This window comes from Heterodontus francisci, chromosome 35, assembly GCF_036365525.1.
Source record: "Heterodontus francisci isolate sHetFra1 chromosome 35, sHetFra1.hap1, whole genome shotgun sequence".
Taxonomy (NCBI): Eukaryota; Metazoa; Chordata; class Chondrichthyes; order Heterodontiformes; family Heterodontidae; genus Heterodontus; species Heterodontus francisci.
In genome coordinates, this window is record NC_090405.1 from 52,435,030 (window position 1) to 52,449,946 (window position 14,917).

Sequence of the window (14,917 nt, forward strand, 5' to 3'; positions counted from 1 at the left end):
GCCACAGACACATAAAACCTAAATAGGACACTCTGTGTCTGGTTGCTATCCTGTGACCCTGATGGAAAGAGTGTGTGTGTAGACATCAGGCATGGACAAGGTTGGGCATAGCTGGGATATCCTCCAAGATATCCTGTTGATACTGACTGTCAAGTTTCACTAGGCAGAAGAACTGGGGAACACCCAACACTAGAGAAACCACACCCCTAGCAGGAATCCATGTTTTCAGGATAGGGAAGAGACAATTGGTGGAAAAGGGAGGGGAAGAATCTTTCACAATCATAGCAGAAGTTTATTCACAAACATCCCACTTAAGGCATATTGCAATCCATATTTTCATCGTTCCTATGAGTAAAGGCAAATAATGTCAAATTATGGTAGAATTCTGTCTGCATATTTATCAGGAAAATCCAGACCAAAGAATCTCTACTTACTTTGGTTCGGAGGTGATAACAATGACACATTTCCGTTGATCTCCAAGGCTTGTCCAGTTCTTAGCTAATGCAACCATAGCTCCAGCATCCAGTAGCCCATACCCATACGAGTGACTGACTATGAGAACAGGGAAATACATCAGTAACATAGATCATGGCAATATTCCTGTCTAGTTTTCTGATAGTTGAGTTGACAATAAGATTGTTTCAGGCTTTTTGTAATACTATGAAAGCCAATCCATAGCACAACTGCAAAACATTGGCCGGGGGGGGGGGTCGCAAAGAGAAAGGGGGTGCAGAGTAAAGGAAAAAAGGGGCGAAAAAAATCAGTCGAAAATGTAGCGATCCTTTACTGTCTGACAATTCGAAAAGATTCAAGTTGAGACTTTGTCTCCAGCTCTGGTAAAGGAATGGAAAGTGCTGAGGGGTTAGGTAAAGGACAGGACGCCCATCAAATCTCTCATCCCGTTTGTGACATCCTAATACACATCGTTTAAGGAAACGTTTTTTTCTAACTGCTATTTTGTTCAAATGCTTTCTCTTTTTAATTTTCTAGTGTGTGAAGGCAAAACAACAACTTGCATTTATATAGCACCGTTAACATAATAAAACATCCTAAAGTGCTTTAATGGAGCAATTATCCAACAAAATTTGACATCGAGCCACATAGGAGATGAGGACAGGTGACCAAAAGCCTGGTCAAAGAGGTAGGTTTTAAGGACCGTCTTAAAAGGTGGTGGTGGAGGGACAGAAAGACTTAGCGAGGGAGTTCCAAAGCTCATGATAAACATATGAGACAGAATATCAACACATGGAGGCAAGATTGCCCAGCAGGCAAAGAGCACACAAAAAGCATCTACTGAACCTACAGGCTTCTCATAGGAGCCATAGGAAAAGATTACACAAGACAGTTATGGACAACCTCATCAAAATATTGATTAAATAGAAAAAGCAGAACATTTCTTCAAATTAAGCCAGGAAAACAGAACCAGAACAGAATATTTAAATTTGTTTTTTATTCTTTCATAGGATGTGGGTGTCGCTGGCTAGGCCAGCATTTATTGCCCATCCTATCGCCCTTGAGAAGGTGACGGTGAGCTGCTTTCTTGAACCACTACAGCCCATGTGCTGTAGGTACAGCCACAGTGCTGTTAGGAAGGGAGTTCCAGGATTTTGACCCAGCGACAGTGAAGGATGGTGTGTGGCTTGGGGTGGGGGGAACTTGAGGTTGGTGGTGTTCCCTTGCATCCGCTGCCCTTGTCCTTCTAGGCGGTAGAGGTCGCAGGTTTGGAAGGTGCTGTTGAAGGAGCCTTCGTGAGTTGCTGCAGTGCATCTTGTAGATAGTACACAGTACTGCCACTGTGCGTCGGTGGTGGAGGGAATGAATGTTGAAGGTGGTGGATGGGTTACCAATGGGCTGCTTTGTCCTGGATGGTGTTGAGCTTCCTGAGTGTTGTTGGAGTGCACTCATTCAGACAAGTGGAGAGTATTCCATCACACCCCTGACTTGTGATTTGTACATGGCGGACAGGCTTTGGGGAGTCAGGAGATGAGTTACTCGCCGCAGAATTCCCAGCGTCATGAAGACCTCCATCTGCCAAGCATGAGGCATATTAATTTTGTCACATGAACATTAATTTTAAACTGTTGCTAGAGTGGAGAGATGACTTGTTTATAAAGATCAGCAGTGGCTGAAAAAAATGTGCATTCTAAGAGACAGTCGCCTAGGAAAAGACAATGGGAACTGCTCAGTGATTCAATTAACAGAGATTGGTCTGGGCAATGGTGATCCACATATTGTTGGTGTAAGAGACAACACTACACTACCCCCTACCGAGAGCTTTGAAATCCACAAACCCCAGAAGCAGCTGTTCCCAAATAAGGGGTTAGTCACATGATCAACCTGCTGGTCAACTTGGAATTTTGAATTGTGCTCACAGGACAGTTTGAAGACAGACTGCAGATTGCAACTGAATTTGGAACAAGAGCCTCTCTCCTGTCTGGCTCTCTTTCACTAACCTCCGGATCCACTGAAGTCATTTAAACATCAAGAGAGAAAAGACTCCTACATCAAAACAAATTTTAAAGCGTGCACTGGGCCCCAACGAAATGGCAAGACTTACCGGCAACTAAAGACTCCACATCGAATTCAAAGGACTGTAGATAAGACCCAGATATTGCCTCAAACTTTTCCCCTTTATACTTTCTACTTCTGTTGTTATCTGCGTGTGTTTATTGCGTACGCATGCTAGCGTGGTCACGTCACATATTTGTAGTCATTAACCGAATTAGAGTTTAAGATTAATACACTTCCACCTTTCTTGTTTAAATCTAAGAAAACCTGTCTGATTTCTTTGCCTTACAATTGGAAAGCAATGAACAAGGATGCACTGAGGGGAGGCTAAAAACATGGTGTTTTTAAAAATTAAACCCTGTTACGGTTAAACCAGACAAGGCAGAAAGGGAACTCCTAGACCCCTTTCTCACCTGGTCATAACAGCAGCCTCTGACCTGCTTTTGTAGCCACAGTATTTATATGGCTAGTCCAGATCAGTTTCTGATCAATGGTAGCCTCCAAGATGTTGATAGTGGGGGATTCAGCGATGATAATGCCATTGAATATCAAGTGGAGATGGTTGTATTCTCTCGTGTTGGAGATGGTCATTGCCTGGCACTTGTGTGGCGCGAATGTTACTTGCCACTTATCAGCCCAAATCTGAATATTGTCCAGGTCTTGCTGCATATGGACACGGACTGCCTCAGTATCTGAGGAGTCGCGAATGGTGCTGAACATTGCACAGTGAACATGCCCACCTGTGACCTTATGACAAAGGTCATTGATGAAGCAGCTGAAGATGGTTGGGCCTAGAACACTACCCTGAGGAACTCCTGCAGTGATGTCCTGAGTCTGTGATGACTGACCTCCAACAACCACAACCATCTTCCTTTGTGTTAGGTATGGCTTTAATCAGTGGAGAGTTTCCCCCAATTCTCATTGACTCCAGTTTTGCTAGGGCTCCTTGACACCACACTCGGTCAAATGATGCCTTGATGTCAAGGGCAATCACTCTCACCTCACCCCTGGAGTTCAACGTTTTTTCCCATGTTTGGATCAAGGCTGTAATGAGGTCAGGAGCTGAGTGGCCCTGGCGGTACCCAAACTGAGCATCAGTGAGCAGGTTACTGCTAAACAAGTGCCACTTGATAGCACTGTCGACGACACCTTCCATCACTTTGCTGATGATCGACAGTAGACTGATGGGCAGTAATTGGCTGGGTTGGATTTGTCCTGCTTTTTGTGTACAAGATATACCTGGGCAATTTTCCACATTGTCGGGTAGGTGACAGTGTTGTAGCGATACTCGAACAGCTTGGCTAGGGGCCAAGTTCTGCAGCACAGGTCTTTAATGTTACAGCTGGGATGTTGTCAGGGCCCTTGGCCTTTGCAGCATCCAGTGCCTTCAACCATTTCTTGATATCACGTGGAGTGAATCGAATTTGCTGAAGACTGGCATCTGTGATGCTTGGGACTTCAGCAGGAGGCCGAGATGGATCATCCACTTGACACTTCCGGCTGAAGATGGATGCAAATGCTTCGGCCTTGTCTTTTGCACTGATGTGCTGGGCTCCCCCATTGTAGAGTATGGGGCTATTTGTAACTTTCAAACAGGCATCAGGAAGAACTTCTTTACTCATTGTCAACTACATGGAATAACCTGCCAGACTGAATAATAGAGGCAGAAATAAGTATAATTGTATAAGTTGCAGTGGTTGCGGTGATAGGAAAGTTAGGGGACTACAAGGATCAGCTTCACTGAGTTGAATGGCATTTTTTTTGCCCCTCATTTTTCTTTTATTTCCAGATGAAGTGAGGCGCAGTGGTTAGCACCGCAGCCTCACAGCTCCAGGGACCCGGGTTCGATTCCGGGTACTGCCTGTGTGGAGTTTGCAAGTTCTCCCTGTGTCTGCGTGGGTTTCCTCCGGGTGCTCCGGTTTCCTCCCACAAGCCAAAAGACTTGCAGGTTGATAGGTAAATTGGCCATTATAAATTGTCACTAGGTGGTAGGGAAATATGGGATTAGTGTAGGATTAGTATAAATGGGTGGTTGATGTTCGGCACAGACTCGGTGGGCCGAAGGGCCTGTTTCAGTGCTGTATCTCTAATCAAATCAATGAGTCTCACCATGAGAAATAAGCAGACAAATCAGACAGCTTCTGTTACCTTTGCGACCAACACCATTTGTAATCCAGTCGTTAGTGGAAAGATGGGAAGGTTTGGATGTTCGTACCACAAGGTGCTGCATGTCTCGCCAGGTCAGATTTTTACTAGAGAAGGAAGGAAAAAAAATGAACGAACAAAATTAGATTTTCAGCATCACTAGTTATTTGGCATGCAGTTTACAACAGGGAATGTTAGTTTACCATGCTTCTGTCTCAGATTAAAAACTGTTTTTAATTGCAAAGGACGGCAAAACCAATGCAGATTAGTTTTTATTTAATTGGGTCCAGCAGTATAGACCTTCAAGTTACACTGCAATTCTGCTCATCCTCAACAATCCCAACTAATCTTGTACGAAAATAACATCTGCAGAAATTTAAACTCTGACGTTCTCTCTATAGCTCAGTAGCCAAATGCACTGAGCAATTTAGATCAAATATATCAGATTTAATCTTAAGTTTATTAAGGGAGCAGACAAGGTAATCATGAAATTAACTGGGTTGCTACCATTGGCCTGATTCTTGCGAGCTTTAGATAGAGGGGGGAAAACTCTAAAGAGGGGTGAGGGAAAATAAAAGCTACGGTTTGGATTCCTGATGGGTACCCAGTGACGTCTGCTAAAAGGTGCATGTCAGATAGAGACAGAATTGGCCTCAACTGATATTTTCTTGATCCCAGAACCTGCCAACACTCTGTCTAGTCTTATGTGAAGAACGACAAACTGAATGATACCCAAATAACTACGTCCCAGCAATATCCAAGAACCTCTCAGAAAGAAGGGGAGAAAATTGAGGAACAGGGACAGGGGTGGGGCAAGAAAAAAGTCTTACTACTACAGCTCATACTTTGACAATTAAGCCACAACTGATTCAGTTTTGATAGAAAATAGCTACAACTTAAATACCATATTTATTAAAACTTTAAGTAGCATCATGCCACAAAAACGTTATGCCAACAGCTGTGCGAGAGGTTGCAGTGTGATACATACTTTGCCTCCAGTGCAAGGGCAATGATTCCGGCAGCGAGAGGAGCAGAGGCAGAAGTTCCAGTATGCGACTCTGTACATTTCTGCCTGAGATCAGTGGTAACCTAGAGAGAAATAAAGGAACAGCTGTTATGAGGTAACTGAACCACCAAACATGCAAACATCACAAAGAGGAGCTAGAATCTGGCACCAAGTCCTGGGAGCATGGGAAAAGACACAGAAAATGCTGGAAATGCACAACAGGTCTGTCAGCAAAAGATCAGTTGAAGGGTTGCAATCTGAAACATTAAATAGTCTTCTACTTCAGTCTCGGAGTTTTGTGTTCTGATCACAAAAATGCACGATATAGTATTAATCATTTTTATTCTTTCATGAGACGTGGGTGTTTCTGGCAAGGCCAGCCTTTTTTTGCTTATTTCTAATTGCCCTTGACAACTGAGTTGCTTGCTAGGCCATTTCGGAGGGCAGGTAAGAGTCAATCACATTGCTGTGGGCCTGGAGTCACATACAGGCCAGACCAGGTAAGGACAGCAGATTTCCTTCCCTAAAAGACAGGGACCAGATAGGTTTTTACAATAACCGATCAAAGTTTAATGGCACCATTACTGAGACTAGCTTTCAATTCCAGATTTTTATTAATTGAATTTATTAATTGAATTTAAATTCCACCAGCTGCCATCATGGGATTTGAACCACTGTTACCAGGGCATTAGTCTAGGCCTCTGGATTACTAGCAGTGACATTACCACTATGCCACCATCCCCACATACTTATACAGTGTCTTCCCTCCACCAACATTTAAGTTGACTCGAAACATAAAGGCAGTTTGTACCAAGGCTTGTTACACACCAGCTGGTATTAACTAGCAACATATGAGAGGCTTACACAGGATGGAGTGGAAAGAGATCAAAGTTTTCTCATTCCATAGCCACCACAGCTTTTAATGGATTTTGTCTCATTTTGAAGAAACTGGCTTTGTTGGGTGTGAAAGATTTAAAAGTAGTGCTTATGATTTCCTCCCTCACTAGAAGACAGAGATTCTAGTTGGGCAAGGAATCATAGGCAGTAGCCATCCTCTGGTACCTGCCCAATGAGGCTATTTTATAAAAATCAGCGCAAAATTGAGTTTCAACAGGCTATTTGATATGTATTGCAACCAAACTTGATCCAGTCTTCACCGGACATCAGCATGAATCACCAGATAGCAATCCAGAGTGGGAATCCTGGCCAATTTTTACCCTCCCTAAGAAACCTGAAAATCAACTGTAGCACCTTAACTGCTGCCCATTTCACTGGACATTGAATAAGATCTGAACTGAACTGACCGAGTTCATGAGAGCATCGTTATTACATTGGAAGGAACCTTTATACACTGGGCATTGGGTCACTGGAAATTTGAAAACACCATATTTTCAAGAAAAACAAAAAAATTCTTCATACTTTCAGTATTGATTAGTATGGCAGTGAAAAGTCAAGGAAGTTAAGCATGTCAAAATAAAATAGAATATTTAGGCCCTTTTTTAAACAAAAGAGATAGTGATAGAATTGTGGAACAGATTACCAGCAAGGGTAGTGGTAGAGAGCCAGGGCAGGGTTAAAAAAAAACTATATCTATTTGACTGTTAGAAAAGAGGATATAGCTATTACTCACAGAATGTTAAGACTAATGGGGAGAACATAAGAAATAGGAGTAGGCCATTCGGCCCTTCGAGGCTGCTCTGCCATTCAATAAGATTATGGTTGATCTGATTGTGGCCTTAACTCCACTTTCCTGCCTGCCCCAATAACCCTGGACTTCCTTGTAGATAAAAAAAAAAAGATTTAGCTCAGCCTTGAATATATTTAATGATCCACACTCCACTACTCTCTAGGATAGAGAATTCCAAAGATTAACAATGCTCAGAAAAGAAATTCCTCATCTCCATCTTAAATGGGCGAGCCCTTATTCTGAAACTGTGCCCTCTAGTTCTAGACTCAACCACAAGGGGAAACATCCTCTCAGCATCTACCCTGTCAAGTCCCCTCAGAATCTTATGTAAACAATCAGTATAGGGCCAACTTGCTCAACCTTTCCTCACAAGACAACCCCTTCAGGTTTGAATGGGTAGGTTGCAAAGCCCAAATGATCCTTTCCCACAATATTATTCTACCTGACCTTGTCCATTACTGCCAGTCCAATGTAACTGCAACCTTATTTGAATTTGCTTCTCTTTCCTAACCCTGAGTGAGCTAAGCTAACTTAGCAATGATTATCCTACCTTAGGATGCACCGTTGTATATTTCATAAAACGACAGTTTCTTTTCGGTGCTTAAATTCTATTAGGGTTAAGTGTGCTTCATTCAGCTGTGCATTTTAATCTCATTTTCCTGATCTTACTGCATGCCCTTTAATATTTTTAAGAGGGAAGTAACCTCTTAAATGTTGTGACTGAATCAGCTTAATAGTCACTTTCATAATGTTATGTAAAACCTGCATGTGAAGAATATTTCAGGCAACACTGTTATTAGGGATTTACCCAATTAAAGAAAGAAATTTTTAAGGCAACATTTTGAAAATGGACATAAATTATTCTTACATCATTGCGTCAATAACTGAAACAAGTATACAAATAAAGTTTAGAACTTTAGCCAACAATAAGATTTGAACACAGCAACAGCTACTTACAATCTGTTTTTCAAATTGACCTCCACTGCTGTACGTAGTAGCAAGTGTTGAGGAGCATGCCTCGCTGTACCACGGCACATTCCCATTCTGTGTCGTGCTGCTGATTGAAAGGGTGTAGATACTGTTTGTGTATCCATCACAGTTACAGCTGTCATGCTCCCGGCCACCATTTCCAGAAGCCCACACAAATATTGAGCCTAGATGACCACGTCCCTGTAAATATTTCACAAAAACAAGTAAACACCATACATCTTGTGAAATGTTAAACAAAATGTAATTGTATAATTTTGTGAGACATTGTTTCTCTGCACCTTTATCAGAAATGCATTTTAGCCAACCCCCTGCCTAGAATTTACGACATAGAAACAGGTCATTTGGCCAAACTAGTTTATGCAGAAATGCATATTCCACTATAAATAACATATTGTGCACAACATGAACAAATAATAGTTACGTTACCTGAGAAATGCCTTTCAAAAATGCTGCCTGTGCTAGTTTAGCAGGCCCATCCACTGTCTTTCCATCATCTTCTGGACCCCAGCTGGCACTGTAGATGTCAATATGCTGAGGGTACATACTGAGGGATTGAGCTTCCACAGCATCAGTCACCTGTCCATCTAGCATCCGCACGCCTTCAGAATCCAAGAAAATATACAAGTTAAAATGGCGGGACTGCCCAGTTTGGGAATGAGCCACAAGGCAGCCCAGATTCAAAACATGGCTGACAAACTACCAGAGGGGCAGGAGCAGTACAGAACAGAACACATATAAGAGAGGGGATAGAGAAACTAGAATTTCTGCTCTTCTGTCCTGGCATCTTGCTGGAAACACATGTAAAAATTTTGCATGACAAGGCTGGGGATGTAGCCTCCACAGTCGAAGAGTCTGCCAGCACACTCTGCAAAATGTGAGGAACGTTTACTGATATGATCAATTGTAAAAATACAGTAGTGGTGGCGAGGGAAACACTTTAAGCATCCAGTTAAATTTAAACAGCTTTTTAAAAAAAAAACCTTTGAAGGCCTGAGATTTCAAACCTGGTCGTTTACCACATTCCTTTGTCCACAAGGTTAGTAGAGGAATTAATTCTTAATAAACTGGTTAACATCAACATTCCCTCAAAGCTGCACGACTGCACAGCAACCTGAACATCCTAGTGCAGGCCGCAGGCATGTTGGCCCATTTAAATTACCATGCGTGCATAGCTACACAAAAAATTCAAAGGGATGGCACAGTTAAAAGAAATCACCCGCAGGCTCAAAACAAATTACAGGGAGCATTGGTTAGCGTCTAAATTAAAACAGTGGACAAAAGAATGTACAACAAATACATTAAGCATTCGACCACTAATATCGTCAATGGGGGGTGGGTGGGAGGAGAGGAGGGAAAGAAAGAAAGAATAATTTTTTTAAAAATTGATAGTTTTTGCTCCTGGATGATATCCACTTTCCTATAGGAAGTGCCGTGCAAAGATTGGATTCAACTGTATTACCCTTCATGGTTTAAGTGGCACATTGACACTCACTGACAAGGCTCATACCTAAACAGCAACCTTTTGGGCAACATTCCAGAGGCAGACTGGTGCCCAAGGTACTGACTCCAGCAAGGAGAGGAGGGGAAGGGAGGGAAAACAAACTGGAAGTAGATACTTAGCCTTAAAAAAAATTCCAACATGCATTATGGTGTTTTCTATTAAACTAATTACCGTTGGATAATACAAAACAAAATCACGGCAGGAAAATAGAGCAGAACATTTTATTCCTCTGATGACTCACAAATGCGCTACAATTACCATTGGCATCAGCTAATATAAAGGCTTTCTATCCTCATTAGACAAGTTTTCCACAACTGAAAGACAACCTTGCTGCCTACTAGTAGATAATTCATAGCAACATGCTGCTGTGGGAGGACAATAACTTCAGCTTTGTACAGCAGCCTACATGAAACTGCCATGAAGAGTTAATAACGTCTACCATTTTTACAGGGATATTTTGAGCAGGTTCCCCCACCCCACCCCCCCACCACTTGTTTATTCCCCTTTCTATCCACTTGACCTTGGTGTAGTCAAGATGGTGAGCACTCAATCCTGCTCCAGGCCATCAATATCCCCGAGTAGCTGGGCAGCAAAGACTGCCCACACAGGACTCTCTCATGTCATTCCTTTGGCTTAATGTCTCCCACTCAACATTGCTCAGGTGAGAAATTTATTGCCCTGGGGTAAACATGCATGTCCTGGAAGATGATATTCTTCACTATAGGTTTTTCAAGATGGCATTCACAAATCCTTTGAGAGAAACAGAAAGCAAGGCAGCACATAAATAAAAATTCACACTGAACTTAAGGAATGGCATGTCACATAGGAATGGGGGGGGGGGGGGAATAATTACACTAACACTCTAACACTGACTTACCCAGTGCACCTCTTAAAACACAGCCTAAGTGATTACCTCAACAAACACTAAAAGGCATCTGACAGGACAAACCTATAACTCCCATGGGCTTAAGCAGGTGAATGCACTTCCCATGATACAGCAAAGAAATTCCCTGGTTCAGTCTCCAGTGCTGAGTCAGCAGATCTCAACCAGGATTTAGTCATTACAATTGACCTCACTGGCTTTAGACTAGTGTGTGTCTGGTGGGCAAATTAAAAAAAAAAAATCACTCAGGGTTCTTGCTTCTGATCAGTGGGTCATGAATGGGATCAGATCTAGTAACGATGCCCCAAATAGTCTGCTCACATTTGTTAATATAGGCCCAAATGGACTCTCATCATTAATAGAATCATATCACAGCGAGAATAAGCATATTCAGTAGCTTGGGAGTGCAGGCAATTATTGGTGGAGGAAAGAAACACAGTTGATACATACCTCCAATTCTGGCATTATACGCCACCCCCACACCACAAATCCCATTGTTGGCAGCAGCTGCCACCTCACCAGCACACCGTGTTCCATGTCTGTGAAGAAATAGCAAACATGAGATCACTACAAATTCTTCATTGTTTAAACTGTTGTACAAGAAAACAATTTTTTATAATTACATTTTCACACCCCCACCTCCTCCAATGCATTTCATTCCCATCTCCGTAAACTGCGCTCACATAGGGGCCATTGGTTAAAATATGAATCCAACTCACGGATTCCTTTGGAATAATCAATGTCAACGAAATCTCGTTACGCAGATGTGCTGGGAAGGTCAGAATAATTTATCAGACTTGCCCCCACCTGAAATAAATCCCTCTGTTACCTAGGTTGTTGCAACAAGAAGTTTGTACACATCGCCGAGCCTTCAACCACCAATGACAAACTTGCAATCACAGAATTGTTCAGCGCAGAAGGCCATTCAGCCCATCATGTCTGCACCAGCTCTCTGAAAGAGCAACTCCCTCAGTTCCATTCGCCTGCCTTCTCCCTGTAACCCTGCACATTCTTCCTTTTCATATAACTATCTAATTCCCTTTTGAATGCTTCCATTGAACCTGCCTCCACCACGTTCTCAAGCAGTGCATTCCAGACCTTAACCACTTGCTGCGTGAAAATGTTTTTCCTCATGTCACTTTTGCTTCTCTTACCAAATACTTTAAATCTGTGCCCTCTCGTTCTCGATCCTTTTACGACTGGGAACAGTTTCTCTCTCTCTACACAATCCAGACCCCTCATGATTTTGAATATCTCTATCAAATCACCTCTCAGCCTTCTCTTCTCCAAGGAAAACAGTCCCAACTTCTCCAATTTATCTTCATAACTGAAATTCCTCATCCCTGGAACCATTCTCGTGAATCTTTTCTGTACTCTCTCCAATGTCCTCAATCAATCCCTGGTACTTAATTGCAGTATTACCAAAATGCTTTTTCCAGACTAAACCCAAAGGGCAGAATCTATAATTGTGCTGTTTGGTGCTTTTCATTCAGAGAGAAAATGAGGTTTACTAAAATTCCAGTGACAACATTAATTCATTGTTGCCCAATCGTAAAGTCCTTCGGGACAAGTACCAATTAAGACAAAAACAAGACAAATTTCAGTAGCTTTCTTTTCAGAAGTCAGTTTATTTTCAACACTGAACTGTCCGCCTTTCCTCATGCTGCTTATATTGTGCTAAGCGGCAGGAGATTGGTCCTCAAGCAGAGACCCTCCCAACTGATAAATGTTGCTCTCTTTGCTTTTTCCTTACCTTTCCTGCACCCTCTAAAATACCTTCACGTCCTTCCTAAAATAATAATAGCACCGCTATCCTGTGGGTAGCTAGTATCGTTTGGAAATTGGGACAGGGGCGCATCAACGGACACTGGCATCCCCACAGGGAAACGCTTGGAAACGATTGGTATACTGAGATGCAGCCAGCAGCTGAAGTAAAAACCCCTCAGTTCATCCTGCAGCAGATCCTTCACTGCAGCGACCTACCGGTTATCATTCAGCTGTGTGTACCGAGGCTGAGGATCTGGGTCATTATTGTTCACATCATAACTGGCACCTGGATCCTGGAACAGGAAGAAAACACTGCTTTAGTTCCCTCTTCCCTGTGTACTACCAAACAGTAGCCTCCAGCAAGAACGAAAGATGGAATCTTGGTTGACTCCTGCTAGCACACTGTCAAAATTACTGAATATGGAGTGATATCAACAGAACTGAAAGGTGTTCAAGCAGACAAATGTCAGACACTGGTATTTAAACTCATCTTTCCTCTACACTCTCTTGCCCAGGTCTGGAAGTTAAGAATACATCATTGGAGCTTTTCATGTTTAAGGGGAGAGGAAAATCAAGGCTAGGGAAAGGATTTTTATTCAATGTTTAACTATTTTTGTTTCAACATGAAATTGGACATCAACTTTACAAGTGAAACATTTGACTCCATGTAGACTGAGCAGATGGGATCTTCCCCAACCTGTTCAGCTGCTTGGACTTGAATGATGTGATATGCTCTGGAGCAGGTCCATTAAATGTCAAGAGGATCCTGAGGTCAGAATTTCTGGAGAGCCAACGATCCCATGCAAGCTTTGAACTTATATTTTTTTTGGTGGGAAGTGGGTAGGGCTACCCATTGAAGAATTATTCACTGGGTTTGCAAAGTTAAACGCAGCTTTTCTTACGAGATTCTATGATACTTTTCCCACCATTTTTTTCCCCTGAAAACCAGGAGCCTTGCTAATTAGCATTCCTTTCTCAAGAATAGGTTCGATATTGTTAGTTTGGGTCCCTGATATCAGCCAAAGATGATAAATAGATTTACTTACATAATTAGCTGACAGGTCTGGGTGACTCTTCTCAATTCCATCATCCAGAATAGAGACTACAACACCCTTCCCGGTGTAACCCTGCTTCCAGGCATCTTGTACATTCAGGTCATGACTATTTGTGTTACGCTAGAAAATAGAAAAACACACCAACAGTGAGCTTCCCTGCTTTAGTAAATATGAAGATGAATCCCTGCTTTGAGTTGACAATATGAAATTAATACATCCCTTTTGCCTTCGCCTTGCCACCTCCCCTAACTTTGCTCCCACTTCTTGCTGCGAGTCCTCAGATTCCTTTGGAAAGTTCTTTAGGACATTTTCTTACATGAAAGGTGCTATATAAACACAAGTAGCTAATGATTTATCTGGAATGTAAGCACTTTAGCACAGTGTGCTGCTTTATTAGCCACACTAAGTAGTACAACACAGCAGATTAATATCTGATCACACTGAATAGGTGCAAACCTGCAATTTAATTAATGCACAATATTTACTTAGTGGATCAGCGAATTTATTACTGACAATGCATAAAACTGACCGATACCATCCTAGGCACATGACAGGTGAAATGACTTGAAAATGTCACTTCTGTCATTACCTAGTCCACCTCATGCAGGTAGTGTATTTCAATGAAGTTAATGGCCAAACAAAGAACAGATTCTGTGTGTTTCTTTCAAAACAAATTTTAAAACCTCATAAAAAACACTATTTGGTTGAAGTAAATCAAGGGAAAAAACAGACAGACATTTGGCACCCCAGGATGCCTGTATAGGGCATGTCTGAAAATGCTCAGAGACACCAAGACGTACCATATAGTCAATCGGGCACACTATGTATAAAACAGACCCACACGTGCTTAAAATCACACCAGACCTTACCAAATGCACTCCTGCTGGGTCTGTCTGAACTGGAAAACTATTTACAAGTTCAAGTTTTGCTGAATTCTTCGTACCATACACGTTAATATGGGAAAGGTGGGACCTGGGGGTGGGGGGGGGGGGGGGAAAACTAACTTATACAGGCAATTAAAAATTACTTTCAGTTGCTGATAGCTGTTTCTCAGGACTTCAAAGCTCACGAGATTCATGAATCCAGGACAAAAATGCAATGCAAAACACATCGCTACGAATGCTGCGTGGCTGAAGTGTTCCAGTTATAGGAACACAGAAGCAAGAGTAGGGCATTCAGCCTGTGCTGCATTCAATTAGATCATGGCTGATCTGCGTCTGAGCACCATCTGCATGCCTTGGTTCTAAAACTCTCAACACCCTCGCCTAAAGAAAATGATCAATCTCAAGTTTTAAAATTTGAGTGATGACACCACATGCCTCAACAGATGGGTGAGAAGATGGTGGCATCATGGTAATGTCACTGGACTAGTAAT

At 42.3% G+C, this 14,917-nt stretch overlaps 1 protein-coding gene across 1 annotated transcript in view; it reads right to left on the reverse strand.

Moving 5' to 3' along the window:
• furina (furin (paired basic amino acid cleaving enzyme) a) overlaps positions 1-14,917 on the reverse strand; it is a 119,415-nt gene that overhangs the window by 17,198 nt on the left and 87,300 nt on the right. The window contains exons 4-11 of the mRNA XM_068015604.1: positions 13,534-13,662; positions 12,704-12,780; positions 11,171-11,259; positions 8,763-8,935; positions 8,304-8,516; positions 5,642-5,742; positions 4,657-4,760; positions 435-552 (exon numbers count right to left, since the gene is read on the reverse strand). Of these exons, the coding sequence (XP_067871705.1) occupies positions 435-552; positions 4,657-4,760; positions 5,642-5,742; positions 8,304-8,516; positions 8,763-8,935; positions 11,171-11,259; positions 12,704-12,780; positions 13,534-13,662 (1,004 nt within the window). The remainder of the gene's footprint in view (positions 1-434; positions 553-4,656; positions 4,761-5,641; positions 5,743-8,303; positions 8,517-8,762; positions 8,936-11,170; positions 11,260-12,703; positions 12,781-13,533; positions 13,663-14,917) is intronic.